This window comes from Ornithorhynchus anatinus, chromosome 14, assembly GCF_004115215.2.
Source record: "Ornithorhynchus anatinus isolate Pmale09 chromosome 14, mOrnAna1.pri.v4, whole genome shotgun sequence".
NCBI classification, from domain to species: domain Eukaryota; kingdom Metazoa; phylum Chordata; class Mammalia; order Monotremata; family Ornithorhynchidae; genus Ornithorhynchus; species Ornithorhynchus anatinus.
In genome coordinates this window covers 50,799,927-50,824,572 of record NC_041741.1, presented here as the reverse complement: position 1 = coordinate 50,824,572, position 24,646 = coordinate 50,799,927, and the positions used below count along the sequence as shown (strand labels likewise).

Sequence of the window (24,646 nt, the reverse complement as noted above, 5' to 3'; positions counted from 1 at the left end):
TCATTTCAAAACTACAGGATCTGCCCTTAAGCTCAGTTTACCCGGAGGAGCAAGTAACCAAAAACTACTGATGAGAGTCACTTTCATCGCATACAAATGACCAACAATTACCCCAGAATGAGGAGCAGCTTCAAAGCCAAAAATAAGGGGTGATGGAAAAAGCAATTTTGGGGGGCATAATTTTCTCTCAGGGAAATAAATGGATCATTTTGAGAAGTGACTAGTAAGAGGGCTTTTGGGTAGTGCTGTTTGCTCCAGTCTATTCTATTTTGTTTCATATAGTATTTGTTAAGTGTTTACGAGGCATCAAATCCTGCTGAGGTAGGTCCAAGTTAGTAGGTTAGACACAGTCCTTTTTCCTTATGGGGCTCACAGTCAAAGTAGGAGGGAGTCAAAGTATTTAATCTCCATTTTACAGTTGAGGAAACTGAGGCCCAGAGACGTGAAGTGACTTGCCCAAGGTCGTACAGCAAGCAACTGGCAGAGCCAGCATTAGAACCCAGGTCCCCGGACTCCCCAGGCCCGTGTTCGTTCCATCAGGCCACGCTGCTTCTCCAATTCTAAGTTTCCTTCAATTAACAAGGGCAGCTGTGACCATTTGTCTGCCGTTCCTTCTTGGGAATGGGCAAGTCGAGTCAGTCAATGGTATTTATTGAGCGCTTACTGTGTGCAGTGCATTGTAGTGAGTGCTTGGGAGAGAACAGTAGAACAATATAACCAACACATTCCCTGCCCACAGCGAAAGGGTAAAATGGATGAAGGAGAAAGAAAAGAGAGGGGAGGAAGAGGGAGGAGAGAAAGTCAATCTTTCATTGAGACGGTGAAAGATTGCTGCTTTTTTAAACAGTATGTGTTAAGCACTATGTGCCAGGCACTGTTCTAAGTGCTGTGGTAGATGATGATGATGATGATATTTGTTAAGCACTTACTATGTGCCAAGCACTGTTCTAATCACTGGGGTAGATACAGCGTAATCAGGTTGTCCCACGTGGGGCTCACAGTCTTAATCCCCATTTTACAGATGAGGAAGCTGAGGCACAGAGAAGTGAAGTGACTTGCCCAAAGTCACACAGCTGATCACCACAGAGATGCAGAAGAAGGTGTCCCTCGCCTGCTCTGTCCCCCTGGTGCCAACCGTGGAGGAGAGGTAGACTGTGAGCCCGTTGTTGGATAGGGATTGTCTCTATTTGTTGCTGAACTGTACTTTTCAAGTGCTTAGTACAGTGCTCTGCACTTAGTAAGCGCTTAATAAATGAAATTGAATGAATGAGTGAGTGAATGAATGAATGAGTATTCAGTGTGATAACCTGTTAGGAACAAAAAGACCTAAAGAAAAGTGTGTGTTGACAAACACCCTGTGGACGGGGATGTTACCTACCAAATCTACTGTAGTATACTCTCCCGAGCGCTTAGTACAGTGCTCTGCACCCAGTAAGCACTCAATAAATACCGCTGATTTGACTGATCGTGTGCCTCATTCCCCCAAGGAGCAGGAAGCCAGACCATTCACTTCAGCTACTGGCCTGAGGAGCCAAATTATTCATTCTTCAAAAAATATTTTCAAAAACTTGTTTTCTCTCTATTGTATTATACTCTCCCGAGCTCTTAGTACAGTGCACAGAAAGTGATCAATAAATACTGACTGAATGATCGTGTGGCTTGTACTCTCTCAAACGCTTAGTACAGTGCTCTACACTCAGTAAGCGCTAAATAAATACCGCTTATTTGACTGATTGTGTGGCCTGTTCCCCCAAGGAGTATTAAACCAGACCACTCACTTCAGCTACTGGCCTGGGAAACCAAACTACTCATTCTTTAAAAAAAACACACTGAATTTTAAAAACTTGTTTTCTCTGCTTCAAACACAATGCAGGCAACATAACAAATTCACTGACTCCGAGTTCAGTCTAGGTGAAAAAAATCCTAGAAAATGAGCAAGGATCCTGGGATAATTACACTTTCCTGGGATAATTACACTTCCCCTGATCACTTACCCTTCATTGTATTCCCAGTTCCTGATTTTTTTCTTTCTCTCCCTCTCTCCCTGTCTCTTCCTGCTTTAGAAATGATTGCTAATACTTTGAATTCCATCTCTGCTGGGCAGAATATAAGAGCCTCTCACCATTATTTCAACTTCCACCTAATGTGTTGATTGCTAAACAAGGATGCAGACCGGCTTAATCCACAGATCTGTTGTAACAGAACAGATCGGTAACCGCCACGGCAGCTCCAAAGCCTGATTCTGCAACAAACCGTGATTTCATTCACTAAGCAGGCGGAAATGAGCATAAATGGAAATGCACACTTCTCTGCCGAGGGGGACAAAACTCTGTTACCCCCTGTGCCCACACAAGCATTTCCGTATGTATAGATTTACATACTCTAAGCACTTAATCATTCACACATCCATTTTTCCATTCTCTCTTTCCTTTTATCTGAAGTTACCTTGGGTCTGTCTCCCCAGCTGGACTGTAAATTAAACAACCTTGCAATTGTCAATTCTAGCGCCAGAGTCACTAAAGATGATGGATTAATGCAAAGCCAAAGGGTGGGACATTGAAGATGAGGTAACTGAGGCCCGGAGAAGTAAAGTGACTTGCCCAGGGTCACACAGCAGGCAAGCGGTGGAGCCGGGATTAGAACCCGGCCTTTCAAGACACGAAGGGTTTGATGTCTCATGACTTGGATTGGTTAACCGCCTACCATGTGGCAAACACTGTTCTAAGCGCTAGGGTAGGTATAGATTAATTAGGTCAGATATAGTCCCCTGTTCTGAATGGGGACTCACAGTCTTGAGTAAGAGGGAGAACAGGGACTCAATCCCCATTTTACATTTAAGAAAACTGAGGCTAAGTGACTTGCCCAAGCTCTCAGAGTAAGCAGCTGGCAAAGAAGGGATTAGAACCCAGGTCCTCTGACTCTCAGGCACTTTCCACTAGGCCATGCTGCTTCTGGATAGAACTATTTGAAAATATATACTCAAAAAATTAAACTACGAATCCAGATCTTGTGTTCATGAAGATATCTAGGAGAAATCTGCATAATTTCATTTATTTCCATTGTTTGGAGTTGTAGCCTAAGCAATAAAATGCTAAAACACGTGACTTCTCTAGTAAAAATTGTATTTTTACAGTTGGGATAAGCAGCTAATTGTTTCAACTAATTACACTGTAAGTGCTCGATAAATACGATTGACAGATGGATCGATTAACGGCCAGAAGATTTTCGCCCCGCTTCTGTCATTCTTTCACATGCACTCAGTCCAGTGCAGGGCACCCTGTTGGCCCTCAATAATACTATCTATCAGTCAATGGTATTTATTGAGCACTTACTGTGTGCAGAGCACTGGAATAAGCATTTGAGAGAGTCCGATACAATAGAGTCGGTAGCCATGATCGCTGCCCTCGAGGAGCTGGCAGTCTTCAGATGGGGAGACTGTCGTTAAAATAAATTCCAGACAGAGAACAGGGGAAATAACTTTCACTACTGCTATTTTTATCTTGGGGGGGGGGTGTGTGCAAAAAGAGGTCGTTTACTTTGGCCTGACACAGAAACGCTTCGACTAAAACCGAGTCTCGCCCATCGTCCCCCGAAGCAGCATGACACAGTGCATACAGCCCAGGCCGGGGAGTCAGAAGGTTCTCATCCCGGCTCCGCCACCTGCCTGCGGAGTGACCTTGGGCAAGTCACTTCACTTCTCCGGGCCTCCGTTACCTCATCTGTACAATGGGGACTGAGACCGTGAGCCCCACGAGAGACAGGGACTGCATCCAACCCAACTCGCTCGTATCCACCCCAGCGCTTAGTACCGTGCCCGGCCCGTCGTCAGCGCCTACCGATCAGCGTAATTATCATTAGTCTGATTTGCTCACCCGTGAAGTCCTCGTGGCACTCGCACGTGTAGCCCCCTTCTCGGCTGCGGCAGAGCCCGTTGCGGCCGCAGGGGCTGGAGTAGCACAGGTTGATCTCGGTCTCGCAGTAATCGCCGGTGAAGCCCGGCGGGCACCGGCACCTCAGCCCGTTGATGGGGTGGATGGGGCGGAAGAGGACCGTGTCGGAACTGATGAAGGGGGCCGAGCTGTCGAACTTGAGGACCGAGACGCACTTCATGTAGTTCTCGCAGGGCTCCCGCAGGCAGATGTTGTCGTCGAACGGGAGGACCCGCTGGGCAGAGATGGTGGTCAGCAGCGTCCGGTTCAGGTAGATCTGCTCCTGGAGATCCTCGGACGGGAAGAAGCGGTCGCGGGGCCCGCCGGGCAGCAGGGCCGAGAAGGTCACGTTCAGGACGTTGGCGCTGACGTCCGTGTCGTTCTGGATGTTGAAGACGAAGATCCCGTCCTTGGGGGTGGACAGCACCGTGGCCACCCCTTCCACGAAGAGGGAGAGGAGCGGCGAGAGGAACCTTTCCTGAGACATGTTCTCCAGGCGCACCGTGATGCTGTTGGTCAACATCTCATCTGTGATGATGGTCACGCGGAGGGTGCAGAGCGCGGTGACGCTGTGAAGACCATCTACGAAGGAAAACGGACAAAGGACCGGTGAGGTCTGGCTAGATATGATAATTATAATAATAATAATAATAATTGTGGTATTTGTTCAGTGCTTACTATGTGCCGGGCACTGTACTAAGCACTGGGGTGGATACAGGTAAATCAGGTTGGACACAACCCCTGTCCCATTTAGGACTCACAGTCTCAAAACCCCATTTTACAGATGAAGGAACAGAGAACAAGGTCACACAGCAGACATGTGGCAGAGTTGGGATTAGAACCCATGACCTTCTGACTCACAGGCCTGGGCTCTATCAACTGTGCCACCCACGCGGAGGAGCAGAGGCCGGCCCATTCGGGACCCTGGACTCCATCCGGGGCTGAGTAGGGAATCCAGTCGGGATCCTGCGGCCCCTCCCAGACCCACAGCAGAAAGGGCTGGAAGGGGAATCCGCCAGGCCACCTGGTCCATCCCTCTACCTCCAGGACTGCATTTACATGAAACTGAAAGACCTAATGGATACAGTCTGGACCTGGGAATCAAAAGGACCTGGGTTCTAAACCCAGATCTGCCACTTGTCTGCTGGGTGACCTTGGATAAGTCACTTCACTTCTCTAGGCCTCGGTTCCCTCATCAACAAAATGGGAATTAAGACCGAGAGCCCCACGTACCACCCAGACTGTGCCCAACCTGATTAATTTGAACCTATTTCGGCCCTTAACACAGTGCCTAGCATACAGTAAGTGCTTAACAAATACCATGGGAAAAAAAAAATCAATTTCTCAGTCTTCCTTGGCCTCAACAGCCCCTCAGATGGCCATGTTACTGGGGAAAGTCCTTTTTATCAATGAATCAATCGATTTTAGATATGTAAATCATATAGGAATGGCTCCGTCATGTGGTTTTTGTGTTTAGGAAGACTGGAACTGCTAAATGCAACAGCTCAACTCTACTGCCCTAAACAACAGGTTCACACCGCTTTCTTTAGCTCCCCGTTAATTATCCCATGAGACAGTCCGATCCCGCGACCTTACGTCAACATAATTCTAGAGAGTGAACAGCCGTACCCATCAATTATTCATCCTTGTTCTTACTGCAATTAACGTTTTGATGGGCTGCTTGGTCCTGACTTTGGGGCATTCTGTAACCGAACTTAGAACGCTCGCTCTTCCGGTTCAACGGAGCCCAGACAATGGGCTTTTCTTTCTCCAAGACACCGCCCTGGCCCACCCTACATCTGTTATAGACCCCCAAGCCCTCGTGGATGCGAACCCTGGCATCCCACGCCTTATCATAAGCGATATCATCTCCTAATGAGCAACAGCATCGTGGCTGGTAGAACAACCCTTCTGGCAAAAGATGAAAAGCAGTGTGGTCTGGTGGATAGTACCTGGGCCTGGGAGTCGGATGGAGAACCTGAGTTCTAATCCCGGCTCCGCCACTTTTCTACTGTGTGACTTTGGGCAAGTCACTTCACTTCTCTGCACCTCAGTTACCTCCTCTGTCAAATGGGGATGAAGACCTTGAGCTCCAGGTGGCACGGGGACTGTGTCCAACCTGATTACTTTGTGTCCACCCCAGCGCTTAGAACAGTGCTTGACACCTAGTAAGCACTTAATACTATAATCAATATTATTATTGAGTCTCCGTGGAGACCCACACCCAACAAAAAGCTAGCTTTGGGTCCAGAGCAAACGGATCCAAGTATGCCAGGAAAAGATCTGAAGGCGTTGGAAAGAAAAAACTATCTAAGCAAGACAAATGTGTGAATTAATAATGTTGGTATTTGTTAAGCGCTTACTATGTGCAGAGCACCGTTCTAAGCGCTGGGGTAGACACAGGGGAATCAGGTTGTCCCACGTGGGGCTCACAGTCTTAATCCCATTTTACAGATGAGGGGACTGAGGCACAGAGAAGTGAAGTGACTTGCCCACAGTCACACAGCTGACAAGTGGCCGAGCTGCGTTTCAAACTCATGACCTCTGACTCCAAAGCCCTGCTCTTTCCACTGAGCCACACTGCTTCTCAATTACGGTCAATTACAATTTGTTCAATTACAAAATGAATGTCCGTTAAAATATTTTACCAACTAAAGGTGACTGAAAGGTTTTGTGTCTGTGTGTTTGCAGCCTTACTAAAATATTCTGAAAGGTCTCAGGGACCAAGACTAAATAGATTTTTTAAATACTAAGGGAAAACTGCAAATCCCAACAGAGGTCAAGTTCCAAACAATCTCCGGAAAGAGCTCCATTTCACTGGCCAAACTCACAAGGAAAAGGAAGAGTTTAAATCATTTCCCTTGGATGAATCAATCAATCATATATATTGAATGCTTACTTCGCTGCACTAAGTGCTTGGGAGAGTAGAGTTCAACAGGTTTGGTAGACACGTTCCCTACTCACCCAAATTTTGGATTCCAGGCGGCGGGGTGGCTATGTGATGGCCGGGGCTGGCTCGAACACTCTGGTGCCAGCCAGCCAAGCAGACCCATTATCAAAGCCACCTCCGCCCGGAGCCAGGATGGCCGATGGTCCAGTTTTAGAGTGGATAGCCTGGTTTTCGGCTGGCTGGTCCCCCGTCTGGGCAGCTGCCTTTATGTCCACGATGGGCATTTAAAGCACCCGGCCCCCCTCGTTGGCTCGGCTCAGACCCGGTGGCCAACCTCCCACAGACCTGAGAAGGGAGTGTGATCATCTGGGTAAGTCTGAAGGGGGTGAACCATGGTCCCCCAGAGAAATGCGTTTAGCAGTGAGTCCCAGGTGCCCAGGCCTGGGAGTCAGAGGACTGGACTTCCAGTTCTGGCTCTGACACCTGTCTGTTGTGTGACCTTGGACAGGTCACTTCACTTCTCCGTGCCTCAGTTCTCTCGTCTGTGAAAATGGGGATTAAGACTCTGAGCCCCATGGAGGATATGGACCGTGTCCAACCTGACAATCTGTATCTACTCTAGTACTTAAAACAGTGCCTGCTACAGAGTAAGCAATTAGCAAGTGCCATTGAAAAATAAAAAGCTCTGGGCTTGGGCAAATTCAGCCAGATACAGAGAGCCACAAAAGGGTGTCCATGGCATCATCATGCTACGTTGAGTATTGATCCTGTCTATGACGTTAATGAAACTCTCCATTCATTCAATTGTATTTACTGAGCACTTACTGTGTGCAGAGCACTGTACTAAGCGTTAAGCTCTCCATGGCCCATTTAGAAGATGGCCACGATTAGCTGCCTTGAGCAGCTTGAAAGGGTGGAAGAAAACCTACAGCCCAGGGGAGAAGTGATGAACAGTGGATGTTCGAGAGTATCATCACCATCAATAGTAGCTTTTGAGCACTTACTGTGTGAAAATCACTGAACTAAGCACTTGGGAGAGTACAATACAACAAAGTTGGTAGATAGGTTCCCTGCCCACAACGAGCTTACAGTCTAGAGGGACATGTGTAGGGGATGTGAAGGGACAGGGATGGAAACTGAGGCAAAGTTCACTCCAGTGCCCCTCAAAACTGATCTACCTCAATCCTACCCCCGCAGCTAAAAGAGCCGGTCACATCGAGTATCAGCAAGGAAGACGTGTGCAAGTTGGGTAATAAGATAACATGACTCCGGTCAACTTGAATAGATGTGAGGGAATGTGACGGCTGGCTCCTTAGGGTGGAAGTTATTGCTAATAATTGATCAATCAATGGAATTTATTGAATGCTTACTATGTGCAGAGCACTGTACTAAGCACTTGGGAGAGTACAGTATAACAGAGTTGGTAGGCGCATTCCCTGACCGCAACGAGCTTACAGTCTAGAGGGAAGTATACGGAAAATGAAGGGAGAGGGATGGAAATTGAGGCAAAATTTCATGCTACCCAGAACTGATCTACCTCTAAAATAATAATATAATAATTGTGGTATTAAGCGCTTACTGTGCCACGCACTACACTAAATGCTGGGGTAGATACAAAATAAATGGGTCCCTGTCCCACATAGGGTTCACAGTCTTAATCCCCATTTTCCAGATGAGGGAACTGAGGCACAGAAGAGTCACTTGCCCAAGATCACACAGCAGACAGGTGGCAGAGCTGGGATTAGAATCCAGGTCCTTCTGATGCCCAGGCCCCAGCTCTATCCACTAAGCCATGCTGGTTCCCTATCTTACCCTCAGGCCAAAAGAGCAGGTCATTCTTATCTGACCGCAGTTAGATCAGCGAGTATCAGCAGGGAAGACCTGGGCAAGTGGAGTAATATGACCAGTATAACATGACTCTGGTCACTTGGAGTAGCTGTGAGGGAATGTGACACCTGGCTCCCTTGCGAGGAAGTTATTAATATTAATAATGGAAAAGGGAAAAAAATGCTACAAAACAGGTTACCGGCCGTTTCGACAAAAGCAACTGAGCAAATAAGTCTGACTCAAAGGCCAGTTTCACAGAAACCGGAGCCACGGAAACTCAGACAGCAGCCAAGGAGAACTTTTATGGAGCACAAGTTGGACTGCTTCAATCAGTCAATAATTGCTGAGTACCTACTATGTGCACTGCACTGCCCTAAGCAGTTCAAAACCAAGTTCCCTCAGAAAAATACTAGCTTCCCATCCACAGGGTAATTATCCCAAAGTCTGTTTTAAAAGAAAAGTCCACTTTTCCTCTGGATCTTGCTAGAGACCTCGGAGGCCTGCGGGGAGGGAGAAGAGAAGAAGTAACTCATTCAAAATCCTACTGTAGAATCGGTAGCAAAGTTGCAAGAGGAGATGGGAGCCCAGGAATGGGTGAGGGGCTGAACTAAAAAAGATTTGGAATAATGACTGGATCTCTGGTTTTAGTTTTGATAAACTAGAGGAAAATCCTTTTGGCAATTAATGGACAAAAAACCCAGAAAATGTGAAAATTGATAATGTGTTTGGAAGTAGTGCAGAAGATGTCCACTGCTGAAGATGATGCTTGAGGTCATAAATCAGATATTTTCACAAGCGCTTAGTACAGTGCCCTGCATACAGTAAGCGCTCAGGAAATACCACTGACTGACTGAAGGGCAGTCACTTCCAAAGTGGGCAAAGTGCAGATAATAAATGTGTCAGTTCCCTATATCAACTACCTATAATCAGTTTAGACTGAGAGAGAGTGTGGCCTCCTGGAAAGAGCACGGGCCCGGGAGTCAGGAGATCTTGGTTCTAATCCCAGCTCCGTCACTTGTCTGCTGTGTCACCTCAGGCAAGTCACTTAACCTTTCTGGGCCTCCATTTCCTCCTCTCAAAATGGGGGTTCAATACCTGTTCTCCCTCCCACTTCGGCTAGGAGCCCCACCTAAGACAGGGACTGTGCCCAAACCACGTATAATTGTACCTGTCCCTGTTCTTCAAACAATGCACAATGTAGGTATTTAACGAATACCACAGTGATTAAACAGCTACATCTCCATATTAACGAGAGAGCACTGTGGTTAAAGATTCATGATTATTGCTGTCCTGGATGCTATTTTGTAGATGGAGACGATTCTGATTTCTATCTTTTGCTCTGCCATAAATTACCGGATAATTTTACATAAGACACTCACTTCTCCCTAGAAGACAGGAGTTCCGTTCTTGATGAACCCTGCCTTACTCATTCAGTCGCATTTATTGAGCGCTTACTGTGTGCAGAGCATGAAAGTATAATTCAGCAACAAAGAGTATCATGCCAGGGCTTAACCGACACGTTGGGGATTCTCTGTGCCAAGAGATGGACTTTGTGGGAAGAATTCACTAATTCCGTCACAGCGCTCAAGCCAAAATGCATGGTAAAAACACACATTATCGGACAATTGAGTGTATTTATCCATCTGGACTGTAAGCTCTTTGTGGGTAGGGAACGTGTCTACCAACTCTGTTATATTGGATTCTCCCAAGCCCTCAGTACAGTGTTCTGCACATTGTGAGTGCTCAATAAATACCATCGACTGTAAGCTTCCTGACAGCCAGGATGGTATCTACTAACTCTATTCATCAATGGTATTTGAGTGCTTAATGTGTGCAGAATACTGTACTAAGCGCCAAACTAAACTTTGTACTAAACTCTTTTAAATTGCACTCTCCCAAACGCTTAGTACCAATCCCTCAATTGTACTTATTGAGCAATTGCTGTGTGCGGTTCACCAACCGGCCCTGGAAGTCAGAAGGTCCGGGGTTGTAATCCCGCTCAGTCACCTGTCTGCTGTGTGATCTTGGGCAAGTCCTTTCACTTCTCTAGGCCTTAGTTACCTCTTCTGGAAACGGGATGAAGTGGGTGAGTCCCATGTAGGACAGGGACTGTATCCAACCTGATTAACTTGTATCTAACCCAGGGCCTATAACAGTGCGTGGCACATAGTAAGCACTTAATAAGTACCATAATTATCATTGAAGGAGTGCAGGAGTGGGGACCCTACTCCCTCCTGCTCCCATATCCCACTAGTGAGTTGCGGGCTGCCCCTCAAAGCTACCAGGGACTACCTGAGGTGGCTCTTAACTTTTCAGGGAAGCTCCTCGGTCCTATTGGGATGACCTTATGCAGATAGGACAGTGCTCTGCACACAGTAGGTACATAGGAAAAACTCCTGACTGATCGACAGTGCCAACGACAGCCGCGGAAAGCCCATCTAAACCTTTCAGAGACCCTGAGTGCACTTAATTGATCAATCAATGACATTTAAGAACAAGGAACTGTTTGCAAAGTAGCCAAAAATAAAACCCAGGAAGGAATAATTTATATGTGTATGTTTTTTAATGGTATGTGTGAAGGGCTTTCTATGTGCCAGGCACTCTAAGTGCTGGGGTAAATATATGCTAATCAAGTTGAATAGGGTCCGCGTTTCACATGGGGTTCAAAGTCTTAATCTCCATTTTACAGATGAGGGAACTGAGGCACTGAGAAGTGAAGAAATTTGCCCAAGGTCACACCCAGCAAACAAGTGGTGGAGCTGAGATTAGAACCCAGGTCCTTCTGACTCCCAAGCCCGGGCTCTATCCACTAGGCTGTGCTGCTTCTCTGTACTGCAAAATTCCCTGAACGAAGGGAATCAAACAATCCATCAGAGGTCTTGAGTGAGTACTTACTACAAGCAGAGCACTGTACTAAGCACTTGGGAGAGTCCAATGTAGCAGAGTTAGTTGGTGGACTTGTTCCCTGCCCACAAGGATCTTACAGTCTAGAGGGGGCATTCCCACAGTCGATCAAAATTCTCAGCAGATTTCCTCAGGCCTCCTTGGAGACTAAGAAGCCCAGTGGAATTCTGGTCTCGATTCACACATTCACTTGGATCCTCCTCATTTGTCGGGGTGAAAACAAAGGTGTGATTAGGTGTCTTAGAAGCAGCGTGGCATAGTGGAAAGAGCCCGGGCTTGGGAGTCAGAGATCATGGGTTCTAATCCCAGCTCCACCACTTGTCTGCTGTGTGACTTTGGACAAGTCACTTGACTTCTCTGTACCTCAGTTACCTCATCTGTTAAATAGGGATGAAGACTGTGAGCCCCACGTGGGACAAACTGATGACCTTGTATCTACCCTAGGGCTTAGAACAGTGCTCGGCACATAGTAAGTGCTTAACAAATGCCATCATCATTATTATTATTATTACTATTAGCCACTGTCAATGAAATTGGCATACTTGATTTAGTAATCTGCTTGGGGGCGTGGGGGGTTATTGTTGGAACCAGACCAATAGACAAGTTTGCTGCTTCCTAATCAAGGGTAACAAGCACACCTACTTCCGGTCTCTATGGCCTTCAACTCTGTTGGATTGGCCCACCTTCCTCCTCCTTCTCCTCCCAGACACACCATGAGGAATCCCTCAGAGGAAAAATGAAGAAAATCAAAACCCTAAAAAAAACCCATTACTTATCAAATCACACCCTCCCTTGAGAGGGCCGATGGGACAACGTGAAGCAGCTACCCCATACTCAATATGCTTGGCAAATAGTAAGGGCTTAACAAATACCACAAAAAAAATTAAAAAAATTCTACATCATCCCATCCTTAATGATCCCTAGGAAGGGGTCATTTTGAGAAGCAGCGTGACCAATAGGCTAGACTTCAGAAGACCTGGGTTCTAATCTCGGCTCCGCCACTTGTCTGCCGTGGATGACCTTGGGCCAGTCACTTTACTTGATTGTGTCTCAGTTACCTCATCATTTAAAATGGGGATTAAGACTGTGAGCCCCATGTGGGACGCAGGCTGTTTCAACCAGATTAATTTGAATCTACTCTAGTGTTTACTACAGTGCCTGGCATATAGTAAGTGCTTAACAAATGCCATTAAAAACACATACTTGGTAGTGAGAGATCAGAATACATAAATCAGTAATCAGTAAATTCCAAACTAGTTTTTAGTAGAAATCCCAATCCAAACTGCTAGACATAGTTCAACATTCCTTTTGAAAACTGCAACTTTCACATATTGTGACGAGAACTGTGTTAGTAATTCTTCTACATGTTGCAAATCAAACTTCAGAAACAAATTTAAAGTCATTTTCTAATGGACGTTTTTGTAAGCCAATATAACTGGCTAGAGAAAACTGTGTACTGCCCATTTGCAATACTGCAATTAGCAAATTATATTTAGTTTCAACTTCCAAATAAACCTCAAAATGCCCATGTTAATTGTCTACGTTCCTTTCTCTCTAGTGCTTGAGTCATCCAGGTTCAATCTGGTAATGAACTCTAAAAATATATAAAAGAAACAGTTAAATATTTTAAATTAAACTGACTGCAAATCCTGAACTAATGCACTTATCACCTTCATGTGCGACTCAGCCCAGCACAGGGCTACATGGGGTTAAAGTTATAGCCAGGACAATGGACTACTAATTTTCCATTCCCATTCCTCCAGGTGGCAATTTTACGGGGCTAACGGTACCATGAGGGATAATAGTGAAGGAAGGGCACCTCAGAAAATTTAGGCAATTGTCTCCAAAATGTGAAATTTCTAAATTCCCCAGGGTTTAATGTGCCAAGTACACTGGGGTCTCCCCGAACCAAAGGCTCAAAAAATTTGCCGACGTAAAAACCCAAGGACAGGTTCAGTCAACTCCTGAGCACAGTTGTGTCCCGACAATTCTTTCTGGGAGAAAACAGAACCGTGATCTCCTTTCATTCCAGAGAGTTGCCACTCTTTCCTCCTGTGTTTTAAGAATGTTGATCGATATTTCACAGTAGGAGAATTTCCCGAGAAACTCTGCGATTGGCTGCTGAGGCCAGTGTATCATCCTGGCAATGGCGAGTTTCAACGTGTCGAATCATCACTTCAAAGACTATTACATTTCACCCTGTGTACTGATAAGGTTATCAACGTGCCTGGAATGGCGAACGGGTAATCGGAATTATTTTTCCCCACTTGGGACTACAAGTAGCTTGTAAATTCCAGAGCTGCTGCTTGCCTGGTGGAGTTTCCTCCCCATCACCACAAAGACTCTGTCACTAACATTCCTACAGCTTCTCTCTCTCTCTCTGACGGCAGGAAGCCTGGGCTGAAAGGCTTTTCTCCCTGGTGCTTGAAGAGGAAGCCGCCGAGCAATAGGGGAGGCCTGGCCACTCTGCCTCCCCCAACCCCCTGAAACCGCTCATTCTCTAGCAATGCCCCCACGCCTCGGATGCCGGTGTGGACAGCGGCTGGTCATGGGCCTCATTCAGATGAATTTGGAAGCCCATAGCCGGAAAACCTGGTTCATTCATTCAGTCGTATTTATTAAGTGCTTACTGTGTGCAGAGCACTGTACTAAGGGCTTGAGAGAGTACAATAGAACAATAGACACATTCCTTGCCCACAACGAGTTTACAGTCTAGAGGGGGAGACTGACATGAATATAAATAAATGAAAGATATTGGCAAAAGTGCTGTGGGGCTGGGAGAGGAGATGAATAAAGGTAGCAAGTCAGGGCGACGCAGAAGGGAGTGGGGGAAGAGAAAAGGAGGCCTCTTAGAGGAGATGTACCTTTATGAAGGCTTTATGGGTGGGGAGAGTCACTGTTTGTCGGATGTGAAGAGGCAGGGCATTCCAGGCCAGAGGCACCAGGTAGGCTCGGAACAAATAAAACTCTGAGGTAAAACTCTCTTCCAAATGACCTAGGCTGAGCCTCCTAATAATAATAATGTTGGTATTTGTTAAGCGCTTACTATGTGCAGAGCACTGTTCTAAGCGCTGGGGTAGACACAGGGAAATCAGGTTGTCCCACGTGGGGCTCACAGTCTTAATCCCCATTTTACAGATGAGGTAACTGAGGCACAGAGAAGTTAAGTGACTTGCCCACAGTCACTCAGCTGACAAGTGGCAGAGCTGGGATTTGAACTCATGACCTCTGACTCCAAAGCCCGTGCTCTTTCCACTGAGCCACGCTGCTTCTCCACGCTGCTTCTCCTCCTCTTCTCCTCTGCTCCTCCTCCCCTCCCCATCGCCCCTACTCCTTCCCTCTGCTCTACCCCCTTCTCCGCCTCACAATTTGATTACCCCAGCGTTTAGAACAGTGCTTGGTACATAGTAAACGCTTAACAAATACCATAATTATTGAGATGCAGCGTGACTTTGCTTCTCCGCCTCACAGCATTTGTGTATATTTGTTCATATTTATTATTCTATTTATTTTATTAATGATGTGTATATATCTACAGTTCTATTTATTTATTTTGATGCTACTGATGCCTGTCTACTCGTTTTGTTTTGTTGTCTGTCTCCCCCTTCTAGACTGTGAGCCCGCTGCTGGGTAGGGATAGTCTCTATTGCCAAACTGTACTTTCCAAGCGCTTAGGACATTGCTCTGCACACAGTAAGCGCTCGATAAATACGACTGAATGAATGAAAGGTAACGCAAAGGGGAAAATGTTCGACATGTGAAAAGTTCAATAGGACGACTGCAGCTGTGGAGAAGAGGCACCAACTGGGTGGAGTTCATTATGGAGAAAAATTCTGTACCACTGCTGCTCACAACTGCCTTGTTCACGCCAAAAAAACCGAAACAAAACACAAGAGGGATGTTTTTTCAACCAGGCTAAATGTCGTTAGTAGAACAGAAGTCTAGAAGATCTTAGGAAGCACTGTAAAGGAGGCGTGACAAATCTTTGCTTTCACGGCTTGCATTACAGGGCGGGACCACCCGAGTTCTGGGCCAAACTGACAGATGATGAAAACCATTCTCCTCAACTAGGCTGATCCTCTTTTTCACTATCGGCAGGAGGAAGACTCCAAAAAACTTCTTCGGGGGCCTGTAAGGTCTGCCTATCAATCAATGGAATGTACTGAGTGCTTACTGTGGGCAGAGCACTGTACTAACTGTTTTGCAAAGTACAGTCCAACAGAGTTGGTTGACACATTCCCTGCCCACAAGGAGCATACAGTCATAGAGAAGCAGCGTGGCTCAGTGGAAAGAGCCCAGGCTTGGGAGTCAGAGGTCGTGGGTTCTAAACCCGGCTCCGCCGCTTGCCAGTTGTGTGACTTTGGGCAAGTCACTTCACTTCTCTGAGCCTCAGTTACTTCATCTGTAAAATGGGGATTAAAACTGTGAGCCCCACGTGGGATAACCTGATCACCTTGAATCACCCAGCGCTTAGAAGAGTGCTTTGCATATAACAAGCACTTAAATACCACCATTTATTTTTATTTATTTTCTAGTTTACAATCTGTGAGAAGTTGCATGGAATAGTGGATAGAGCCCTGGCCTGTGAGTCAGAGGGACCTGGGTTCTAATCCTGGCTCTGCCACCTGTCTGCTGTGGGACCTTGGATGAGTCACTTAACTTCTCTGGACCTCAGTCATTCATTAATTCATTCATTCAATAGTATTTATTGAACACTTACTGTGTGTAGAGCACTGTACTAAACACTTGGACAATATAATTCGGCAACAGATAGAGACAATCCCTACCCAAAAACAGGCTCAAAGTCTAGAAGGGGGAGACAGACAACAAAACAAAACAAGTAGACAGGCATCAATACCATCAAAATAGATAAATAGAATTATAGAAATATAAACAAGTTACCTCATCTTCACAATGAGAATTTAGACTGTGAGCCCCAGGCGGACGTGGACTGTGTCCAACCTGATTAGCTTGTATCTATTCCAGTGCTTAGTACTGTGCCTGGCACATGGTGTATGTTTTACAAAGAGGGGGAGATAGACATTAATACAAATGAATACAATTAACCAACCCACAGTATTTATTGAGCATCCACTGAACTTCATCCCGAACTAAGAGCTGCACATGGTTAGTAGTCAATAAACCACTGACCAATAGACTGCAGTGGTTGGGAGAGCACAATACATATAGGAGATGCAATCCCTGCCCATTAAGAGCTTACAGTCTAACGGGGAGACGAACCCATAACAATTTCCAGCTATGAAGGAGCTTAAATAGCAGAGTGTGTCAACTAATGTGCACAAAAGTGCAAAAGGGATGTGTGTGTGAGAGAGAGAGAGAGCGAGCAAGAGTGCTGAGATGGTACAAAGCCGCTGAGAAGAGAGCTGGGAGGAGTTAACCCAGAGAGGAGAAAAATTCATTAGGGAAAGCTTCCTGGAGGAAGTGGGATTTCAGAAGGGAGGCAGAGGGGCCTAGATGAAAAAGCAGGGGACAGAAAGTCAGGAGATCTGGGTTAACCTCTCCTGGGCGTCTGTCCTCCCGGCTCCCAGACGGTGAGGACCCTGGAGACCACCCACCATGTCAGATCGATGCACCGTACTTTCTCCCCAGCACTCAGCCCCGTCCTGGGTACTCTGTGAGCCTTTCATCAATGTTGTTACCCTGAATCCCTGTGTGCCACCAACCCAAATTGACAATCTAACACTTCCCTCCTTCTCATTCTGGAACTAGGACTCATTTGGTCTGCTTCCTACAAACGGATGGTTCAGGCCCAGGCTCCATAGGGATCCGTATTATTCTTATTATCATTATTTTTATGGTACCATCATCAGTGGTATTTCTTGAGCACTTGCTGTATGCACAGCACTGTAAAAAGCACTTGGGAGAGTACAATACAGAGTTGGTAGACACATTCCCTATCCACAACAAGTCTGTAGTCTAGAGGGGGAGGCAGAGGGTTTGTTAAGTACTTACCAGTAAGCATTCTTCTAAGTGTTAGGGTAGATACAAGTTAATCAGGTTGGACCCAATCCCTATCCCACATCCAGACAGTGAATCCCCACTTCATCTTGAAGAAACTGAGCTACGGAGAAGTGACGTGACTTGTGCAAGGTCATGCAGCACACAAGTGGAATTAGAACCCAGGTCCTCTGACTCACAGGCCTGGCCTCTTTCCACTATGCCTTCCTTCTCCTTTACAGGGACAAAGGCTTCCAACAGGAATATTTCAGGCAACAATTACCATAGGAGCACCAAGACCATAAACTCCTCCTTTCTCTCTCTCTCTGCCCTCTGTCTCTTCTTCTCTAATCTTCCTCTTCATCCACTCTTCCTCTACCATGGCTTCTTACTCTCCCTTTAACATGGCTGCTCACAATCACACAGTAAGCACTCAATAAATCAGACATCCTGCTGATTGATTGACTGACTGATCGATTCGGGGTGCTCTCTGAATTAAAACTTACAGGGGAGAAAGCACAATCAAAGATAACACTGAAAAAGCAGCACCTTCTGAAACTTCTGACAAGTGAAGGAGAAGCTGCATGGCCAAGAGGATAGTGCACAGGCCTGGGAGTTAGAAGGACCTGGGTTCTAATCCCGGCTCCACCACTAGTCTGCTGGGTGACCTTGGGCAAGGCGCGTCACTTCTCTGTGCCTCAGTTCCCTCTTCTGTAAAATGGGGTTGAAGACTGTAAGCTCCATATAGGACAGGGACTATGTCCAACCTGATTAGCTTGCATCTATCCCAGATCTTAGTACAGTGCCTGGCACATAGTAAGCACTCAACAAATATGTAAACAAAAAAAAAAGAGGGGAGAAGAAAGAATGGATGAAACAGGCAACCTAGACCTATATACAACTGTTTCAAAATAAATAAAAATAAAATCACTGCCTAACCATAAGTCTGGGTTAAAGTGCTGAAGAAATTCAGGCAAGTCTTCAAACAGTAAGAGAGACTCGAGTGACTCTTTCTTTGAGTGCTCTATTTTGTTTCAGGGACTCGTACATTTAGAGAAACATTCATTAACAAGTCAAGTTTTATATTGGATATCATGGAAATGTTCACACCCCAACGAGAATGCCACCGCTTTAGTTTGTTGGCTTTATAGACTAATTAAAACATTTCTACCAGTTATTTAATTTCTCCAAAGTGAGTAATTACTTTCCCTTTGCAAACCAGTCTAAGGGACACAGTTAACCACCTTTCTTTTCGCTCTGGATTGTTAACTAACAAATCAGCCATTATCCTCAATTCTTCTATTCATCCCAAGCAAAAGTGCCCTCCAGTAATTATCCTGGGGCTTACTGCTTAATGACCGATGTGCATTCGTTGTTCTTTCAGATGGAAAGGTGTTTTTAACCATTAACCAAATGACCAGTTTTCCCACCACAGCTCTCTAAAATAACTCTGAAAGCAGGGTCCTAGAGAATTCACCTTCAACCATTTTCTCAGCTCCACAAGGAGCTGGGGATTTGACTTGCCATGGGGACTAAATTACACAGTTATCTCAAGCTCTGTTCCTGCTAAATAGGCATTTTAGTAAGTTTATTGTATTTATTGAGCGCTTACTGTGCAGAGCACTGTACTAAGCGCCTGGAAGGGTACAATATAATAATAAACAGACACGTTTCCTGCCCACAATCAGAGAGTTTACAATCAGATGGATTAAAACTCCTTCACAGAAATAGTTTGTGTTGTAGAAAATGGATTTGCTATGCGAAAGTCAGGCAAGTCACTTCACTTCTCTGGGCCGGTTACCTCATCTGTAAAATGGGGATGAAGACTGTGAGCCCCATGTGGGACAGGGACTGTGTCCAATCCGATTAGCTTGCAGAGAAGCAGCGTGCCTCAGTGGAAAGAGCACGGGCTTGGAAGTCAGAGGTCATGGGTTCTAATTCCGACTCCGCCACTTGTTAGCTGGCTGCATGACTTTGGGCAAATCACTTAACTTTTCTGTGCCTCAGTTACCTCATCTGTAAAATGGGGCCTAAGACTATGAGCCCCACTGGGACAACCTGATCACTTTGTATCCCCCCCAGCGCTTAGAATAGTGCTTTGTACATAGTAAGAATTTAACAAATACCAGCATTATTATTATTATTAGCTTGCATCTACCCCAGCACTTAAAATAGTGCTTGGCACTTAGCAAATACCATTATTATTATTATTATCACAGCCTCATACTTGGACTGGGAACCCCTTGGGGGGCAGGGATGTGTCCAACCTGATTATCTTGTCTCTCCCCCAGCACTCAGCACAGTGCTTGACCCTTACAAAGTGCTTAACAAATACCACAACAAACCACGTAAATATCATGTTACAATTGAGGAAGAGCACGGCCCTGGGAGTCAGAGGGCCTGGGTTCTAATCCCAGATCCATTAACTAAGCAAATCGCTTCACTTCTCTGGGCCTCAGTTACCTCAACAGTAAAATGGGAATTAAGACATTTATTCATTCAATTGGATTTATTCAGTGCTTACCGTGCGCAGAGCACTGTTCTAAGCACTTGGGAGAGTACAGTTGAACAACAGACACATTCCCTGTCCCAGCTTACAATCTTGAGGGGGAGACTGTGAGCCCCAGCATGGGCTGTGTGTCCAACCTAATTAGTTTATATCTTCCCCAGCACTTAGTACAGGGCCTCACACATAGTGTTTAACAAATACCAATTTTAGGGGAAAAAAAAAGTCTTGAATTACCTACATCAAACTTTTCAATCACCCCTGCATTCGAACCGGACAAACAAATTCCCAGGGAAGTTGTCCGCCTCTGATACTACTTGGGCCATAAAGCATTCTTACGAAGAAAGTGAAATGTTCCCATTCCTTAAGAAGGAGGAGTCAATGCTGACCTGGTGTGACAGCTTCCTCCCATTATCTCCGACTTTTGCGGCTATCTGCCCAGATCAGCGATCTGACTTAAGCTTTAAAGGAAGGTGGGTGGGAAATCCAACTAATGCAACAATTGCCCTTAATTAACCTGAATCACCCCAGCTTTGCTGCTGAGCTTTCCCTTTCCTTTAAGTCACCTGAATGAAATCCTTTTTTGTGTGTGTTTTTTTAAAATGGTATTCGTTAAGTGTTTACTATTGCTCCACGAAATGCACTAAGCTCTGGGGCAGGTACGTTCAGGTTGGATACGGTCTATGTCCCGCATGGGGCTCACAGACTTAATCCCTATTTTACAGATGAGGGAACTGGGGGCCAGGGAAGTTCATTCATTCATTCAATCGTATTTACTGAGCGCTTACTGTGTGCAAAGCACCGTACTAAGAGCTCGGGAGAGTACAATATAACAATAAACAGGCACCTTTCTTGCCCACAAGGAGCTAACAGTCTTCAGGGGGAGATAGACATTGATAGAAATAAAGAACAGATGGGTACATAAGTGTGGGCAAATTAAGTGATTTGCCCACAGTCACACAGCAGACAAGTGGCAGAAGAGACAGGATTAGAACCCAAGTCTTCTGACTCCCAGGCCGGGGCTCTTTCCACTAGGGCACGCTGCTCCTGACCTCTAACCTTTTCCCTTCTCAAATCAAAAACACTTTCAACACGAAGCTGAAGATCGCTCTGTGACTTAATAATAATAATAGTAATGTTGGTATTTGTTAAGCACTTACTATGTGCAGAGCACTGTTTTAAGCGCTGGGGCAGATACAGGGTAATCAGTTTGTCCCACGTGAGGCTCACAGATAATCCCCATTTTACAGAAGGGTAACTGAGGCACAGAGAAGTTAAGTGACTTGCCCACAGTCACACAGCTAAGTGGCAGAGCTGGGAGTCAAACCCATGACCTCTGATTCCGAAGCCCACGCTCTTTTCACTGATCCAGCCTGTGACTTCCTTAGCCTCCACTGAAAAAAGGTCAGGGTCCACTCAGAGGTGTTGTTGGATATTCCGAAGCACCCCCTCCATGCCAGGCCATCTTCTTTTGCTTTTTGGGGAAGCAGCGAGGCTCAGTGGAAAGAGTCCTGGCTTGGGAGTCAGAGATCATCAGTACGAATCCCAGCTCCGCCACTTGTCAGCTGTGTGACCTTGGGCAAGTCACTTAACTTCTCTGTGCCTCAGTTACCTCATCTGTAAAATGGGGATTAAGACTGTGAGCCTCACGTGAGACATCCTGATTACCCTGTATCTACCCCAGCACTGAAAACAGTGCTCTGCACATAGTAAGTGCTTTAACAAATACCACCATTATTATCTTCGCCTGGCACCCCTCAACTCTGGGGACGGCCCACTGCCTTTGCGTTCTCTGAAAGGCTGATGCCAACTCCTGAACTGTTGTTGGTTGTCTGGAATTGCGTGGTTGGTGAATTCTGCAGGGCAAATTCTCTCTCTGAACGTAGCTGATCTTCCCTTCCCACTGCCTCCACTAAGCCAGGTGTCACTGACAGCCAGGGAGGCTCACTGCCTGATTCAATGTCCTTGTATTTCCCGCCCAGCACTTGGCAGGAGCTGTGAGAGTAATGGTATTTACTGGGCATCTGCCTAGTGCAGTGCACTCTACTAAGCATTGAAGAAGTTTAGCAGAAGCCCAAGATACTCATTCCCTGACCACAAGGAGCTAACACTCTAACATGGGAGAGGACACATATAGATAGATTGAATATACAAATGTGCAAAAATACCACGTATGTTCATTGTAGGTGCTTAATAAGGGTCATCAATCCTCCTCCTAGCAGCGGCAGGGGGTGTCCAAAGCGTGGAGGAGGGGGGGACTTGAACCTGTTGAGCTTACTCCCGGGGCTCCCCAAGAATCAGGGGGGCAGATCCTCCTCGGCCAAGAGGCATCCACTGGAAAGGGCTTGGCAGTCTAGCTGACTGGGGCCATTCTTTACTGTTAGGGAAACCCTGCTGGATCTGGGCCCAGAATTTCATACAATGCACGAACTGGCTCAAAATGACATCCATTCAACTAATTTCTACGGGATGAAATGTGAAGTGCTTTGAGATTTGCCATAAGTAATGGCATTATTTGATTTTCAAAATGTCAGCGATTTTTCATGTTAACTGTCAACTTTGTTTTGTTTAGGTCTTTTCTATGAAGGGTGAAAACTGAGGCGTTGCACAGTTTTATGCTTTCCAGTGGGTTGCTTTGAACTAGAGATGCCACGTTGAAATATGGAGCTAATGTTATCAAACAGTGGTATTTATTGAGCGCATACTGTGTGCAGAACACTTTACTTAACGCTCGGGAGAGTACAAAAACAGAAGTAGTGGACACATTCCTGCCCAGTTTAAAGTTTACAGTTTAGAGGGGAAGTTAGACGTTAACATAAATGAATAATTTATAATATATAATGTGGATCTCAGTTTACTGTGCTGCTTGGTTCCGTAAATGATGGGAACTCAGATTCCTGTGACTTCAAAGCCAAAGAACAAGGACAGAACAAAGCAGCATGGCCTGGGGCATAGAACCTGGGCCTGAGAGTCAGAAGGACTTGGGTTCTAATCCTGGTTCCACCACGTGTCTGCTGTGGGACTTTGGGCAAATCACTTCACTTCTCTGGGTCTCTGTTACCTCACCTGTAAAATGGGGATAAGAGTCTGTGTCCTGTGTGGGTCAGGGACTGTGTCCAACCTTATCCTGCATCTACCTCAGAGCTTAGAACAGTGCCTGGCACTTCGTAAGCCCTTATCAAATACTATTATTATTGTTATTATTATTAATAGTAGTAGTTGCTTTTGTTCCAGAATAAACAGAGCGGCCCCATCCAAACTAATAGCGGAACACCAGTTTATCAGCTGGTTTCTCCAAAACACAAGTAAAAGTCACACCCTGGCAATGACTAAGGTCCCTAACCCTAACACACTCCACCCAGCTAGGCTGAGCAAATGATATTTGAACAGCTTTTGTTTATGCCTACTTTGTTCGTTTTTATCCAGAGCAGATAGAACACCTGGACAACAGGATGGACAGGGTGAGACAAATATGGAAAAAAAGCACATAAAGCTCTCTGCTGGGAATGGAGGTGGAGAGTGCAGAGGGGAAAGGGCCACGGAGGGCGATCATTAACAGACGGGATAAAAATAACTGACCCACCGAGGAGGCTCACTGCCCAACGGGTCCAGGGCAAATGCTCGGTCTAATAGCTTTCCTTTCTTAGCCTGTCTGCTTTGGAGTCTGTAACTGAGCATGTGTGAGAGTCTGTATATGCGATGTTAATTAGCCATGAAATCTGTGTGAATCTATTGGGATAATTTAGGCTTTGGTTGATTGGCAGACAAAAACTAAAATAATGCTCCTATTTCATTTGTGCTGTCAATATATTTTTTTCTCTGAACTCTTTCTGGGAAGCCCATCAGCCTCTTTCAAACGCATGTTTTTTAATAGCATTTGTTTATGCCTTACTATGTTGCCAGGCATTGTAATAAGCACTGGGGTAGATACAAGCTAATCAGGTTGGCCACAGTCAACATCTCACATGGGGCTCAGAGTCCTAATTCCCATTTTACACTTGAAGTAATAGAGGCACAGAGAAGGTAGGTGGCTTACCCATGGTCACACAGCAGACAAGGGGCGGAGCCAGGATTAGAATCCAAGTCCTCTGACTCCTAGGCCCAACACTGCCCCTCTGCCATTAGGCAAGTATCAACAGTGTGAACCCCTCTAGAATGGAAGCTCAATGTGGGAAGGGAAGGTGTCTACCACCTCAGCTATACTGTAGTCTCCCAAGCGGTTAGTATGGTGCTCCGCACACAATAAGCGCCCAGTAAATATGATTGACTACATGGGAAATTGTGGCTAAATGTGATTGCCAGAGTTGTGAATTTGCTTCAGCTTCTCTTCACCTTCAACCCTCTCCCCCTCTAGACTGCAGACTGGTCTCTCTACACTGTAAGTTTGTTGTGGGCAGGGAATGTGTCTGCTTATTGTTGTAATGTATTCTCCCAAATGCTTAGTACAGTGCTCTGCACACAGTAAGTGCTCAACAAAATATGAGTGACTGACTTTCCCCAGATCCCAGTGACTGCACAGAGCCAATGTTACTAGGCTGGTTTGGCAACTTCACGCCAACACCTGCCTGACCCCACCGCTTCTCATTCTATCAGTAGGAAAGTGTAAATAGATAGTTAACCGCGGAGTGGAAA

The 24,646-nt window shown here is 45.8% G+C and overlaps 1 protein-coding gene across 1 annotated transcript in view; it reads right to left on the bottom strand.

Annotated features, from left to right (window-relative positions):
- Positions 1-24,646, bottom strand: part of CELSR1 (cadherin EGF LAG seven-pass G-type receptor 1) — a 153,915-nt gene that overhangs the window by 89,765 nt on the left and 39,504 nt on the right. The window contains exon 2 of the mRNA XM_029078689.1: positions 3,873-4,511. Within this exon, the coding sequence (XP_028934522.1) occupies positions 3,873-4,511 (639 nt within the window). The remainder of the gene's footprint in view (positions 1-3,872; positions 4,512-24,646) is intronic.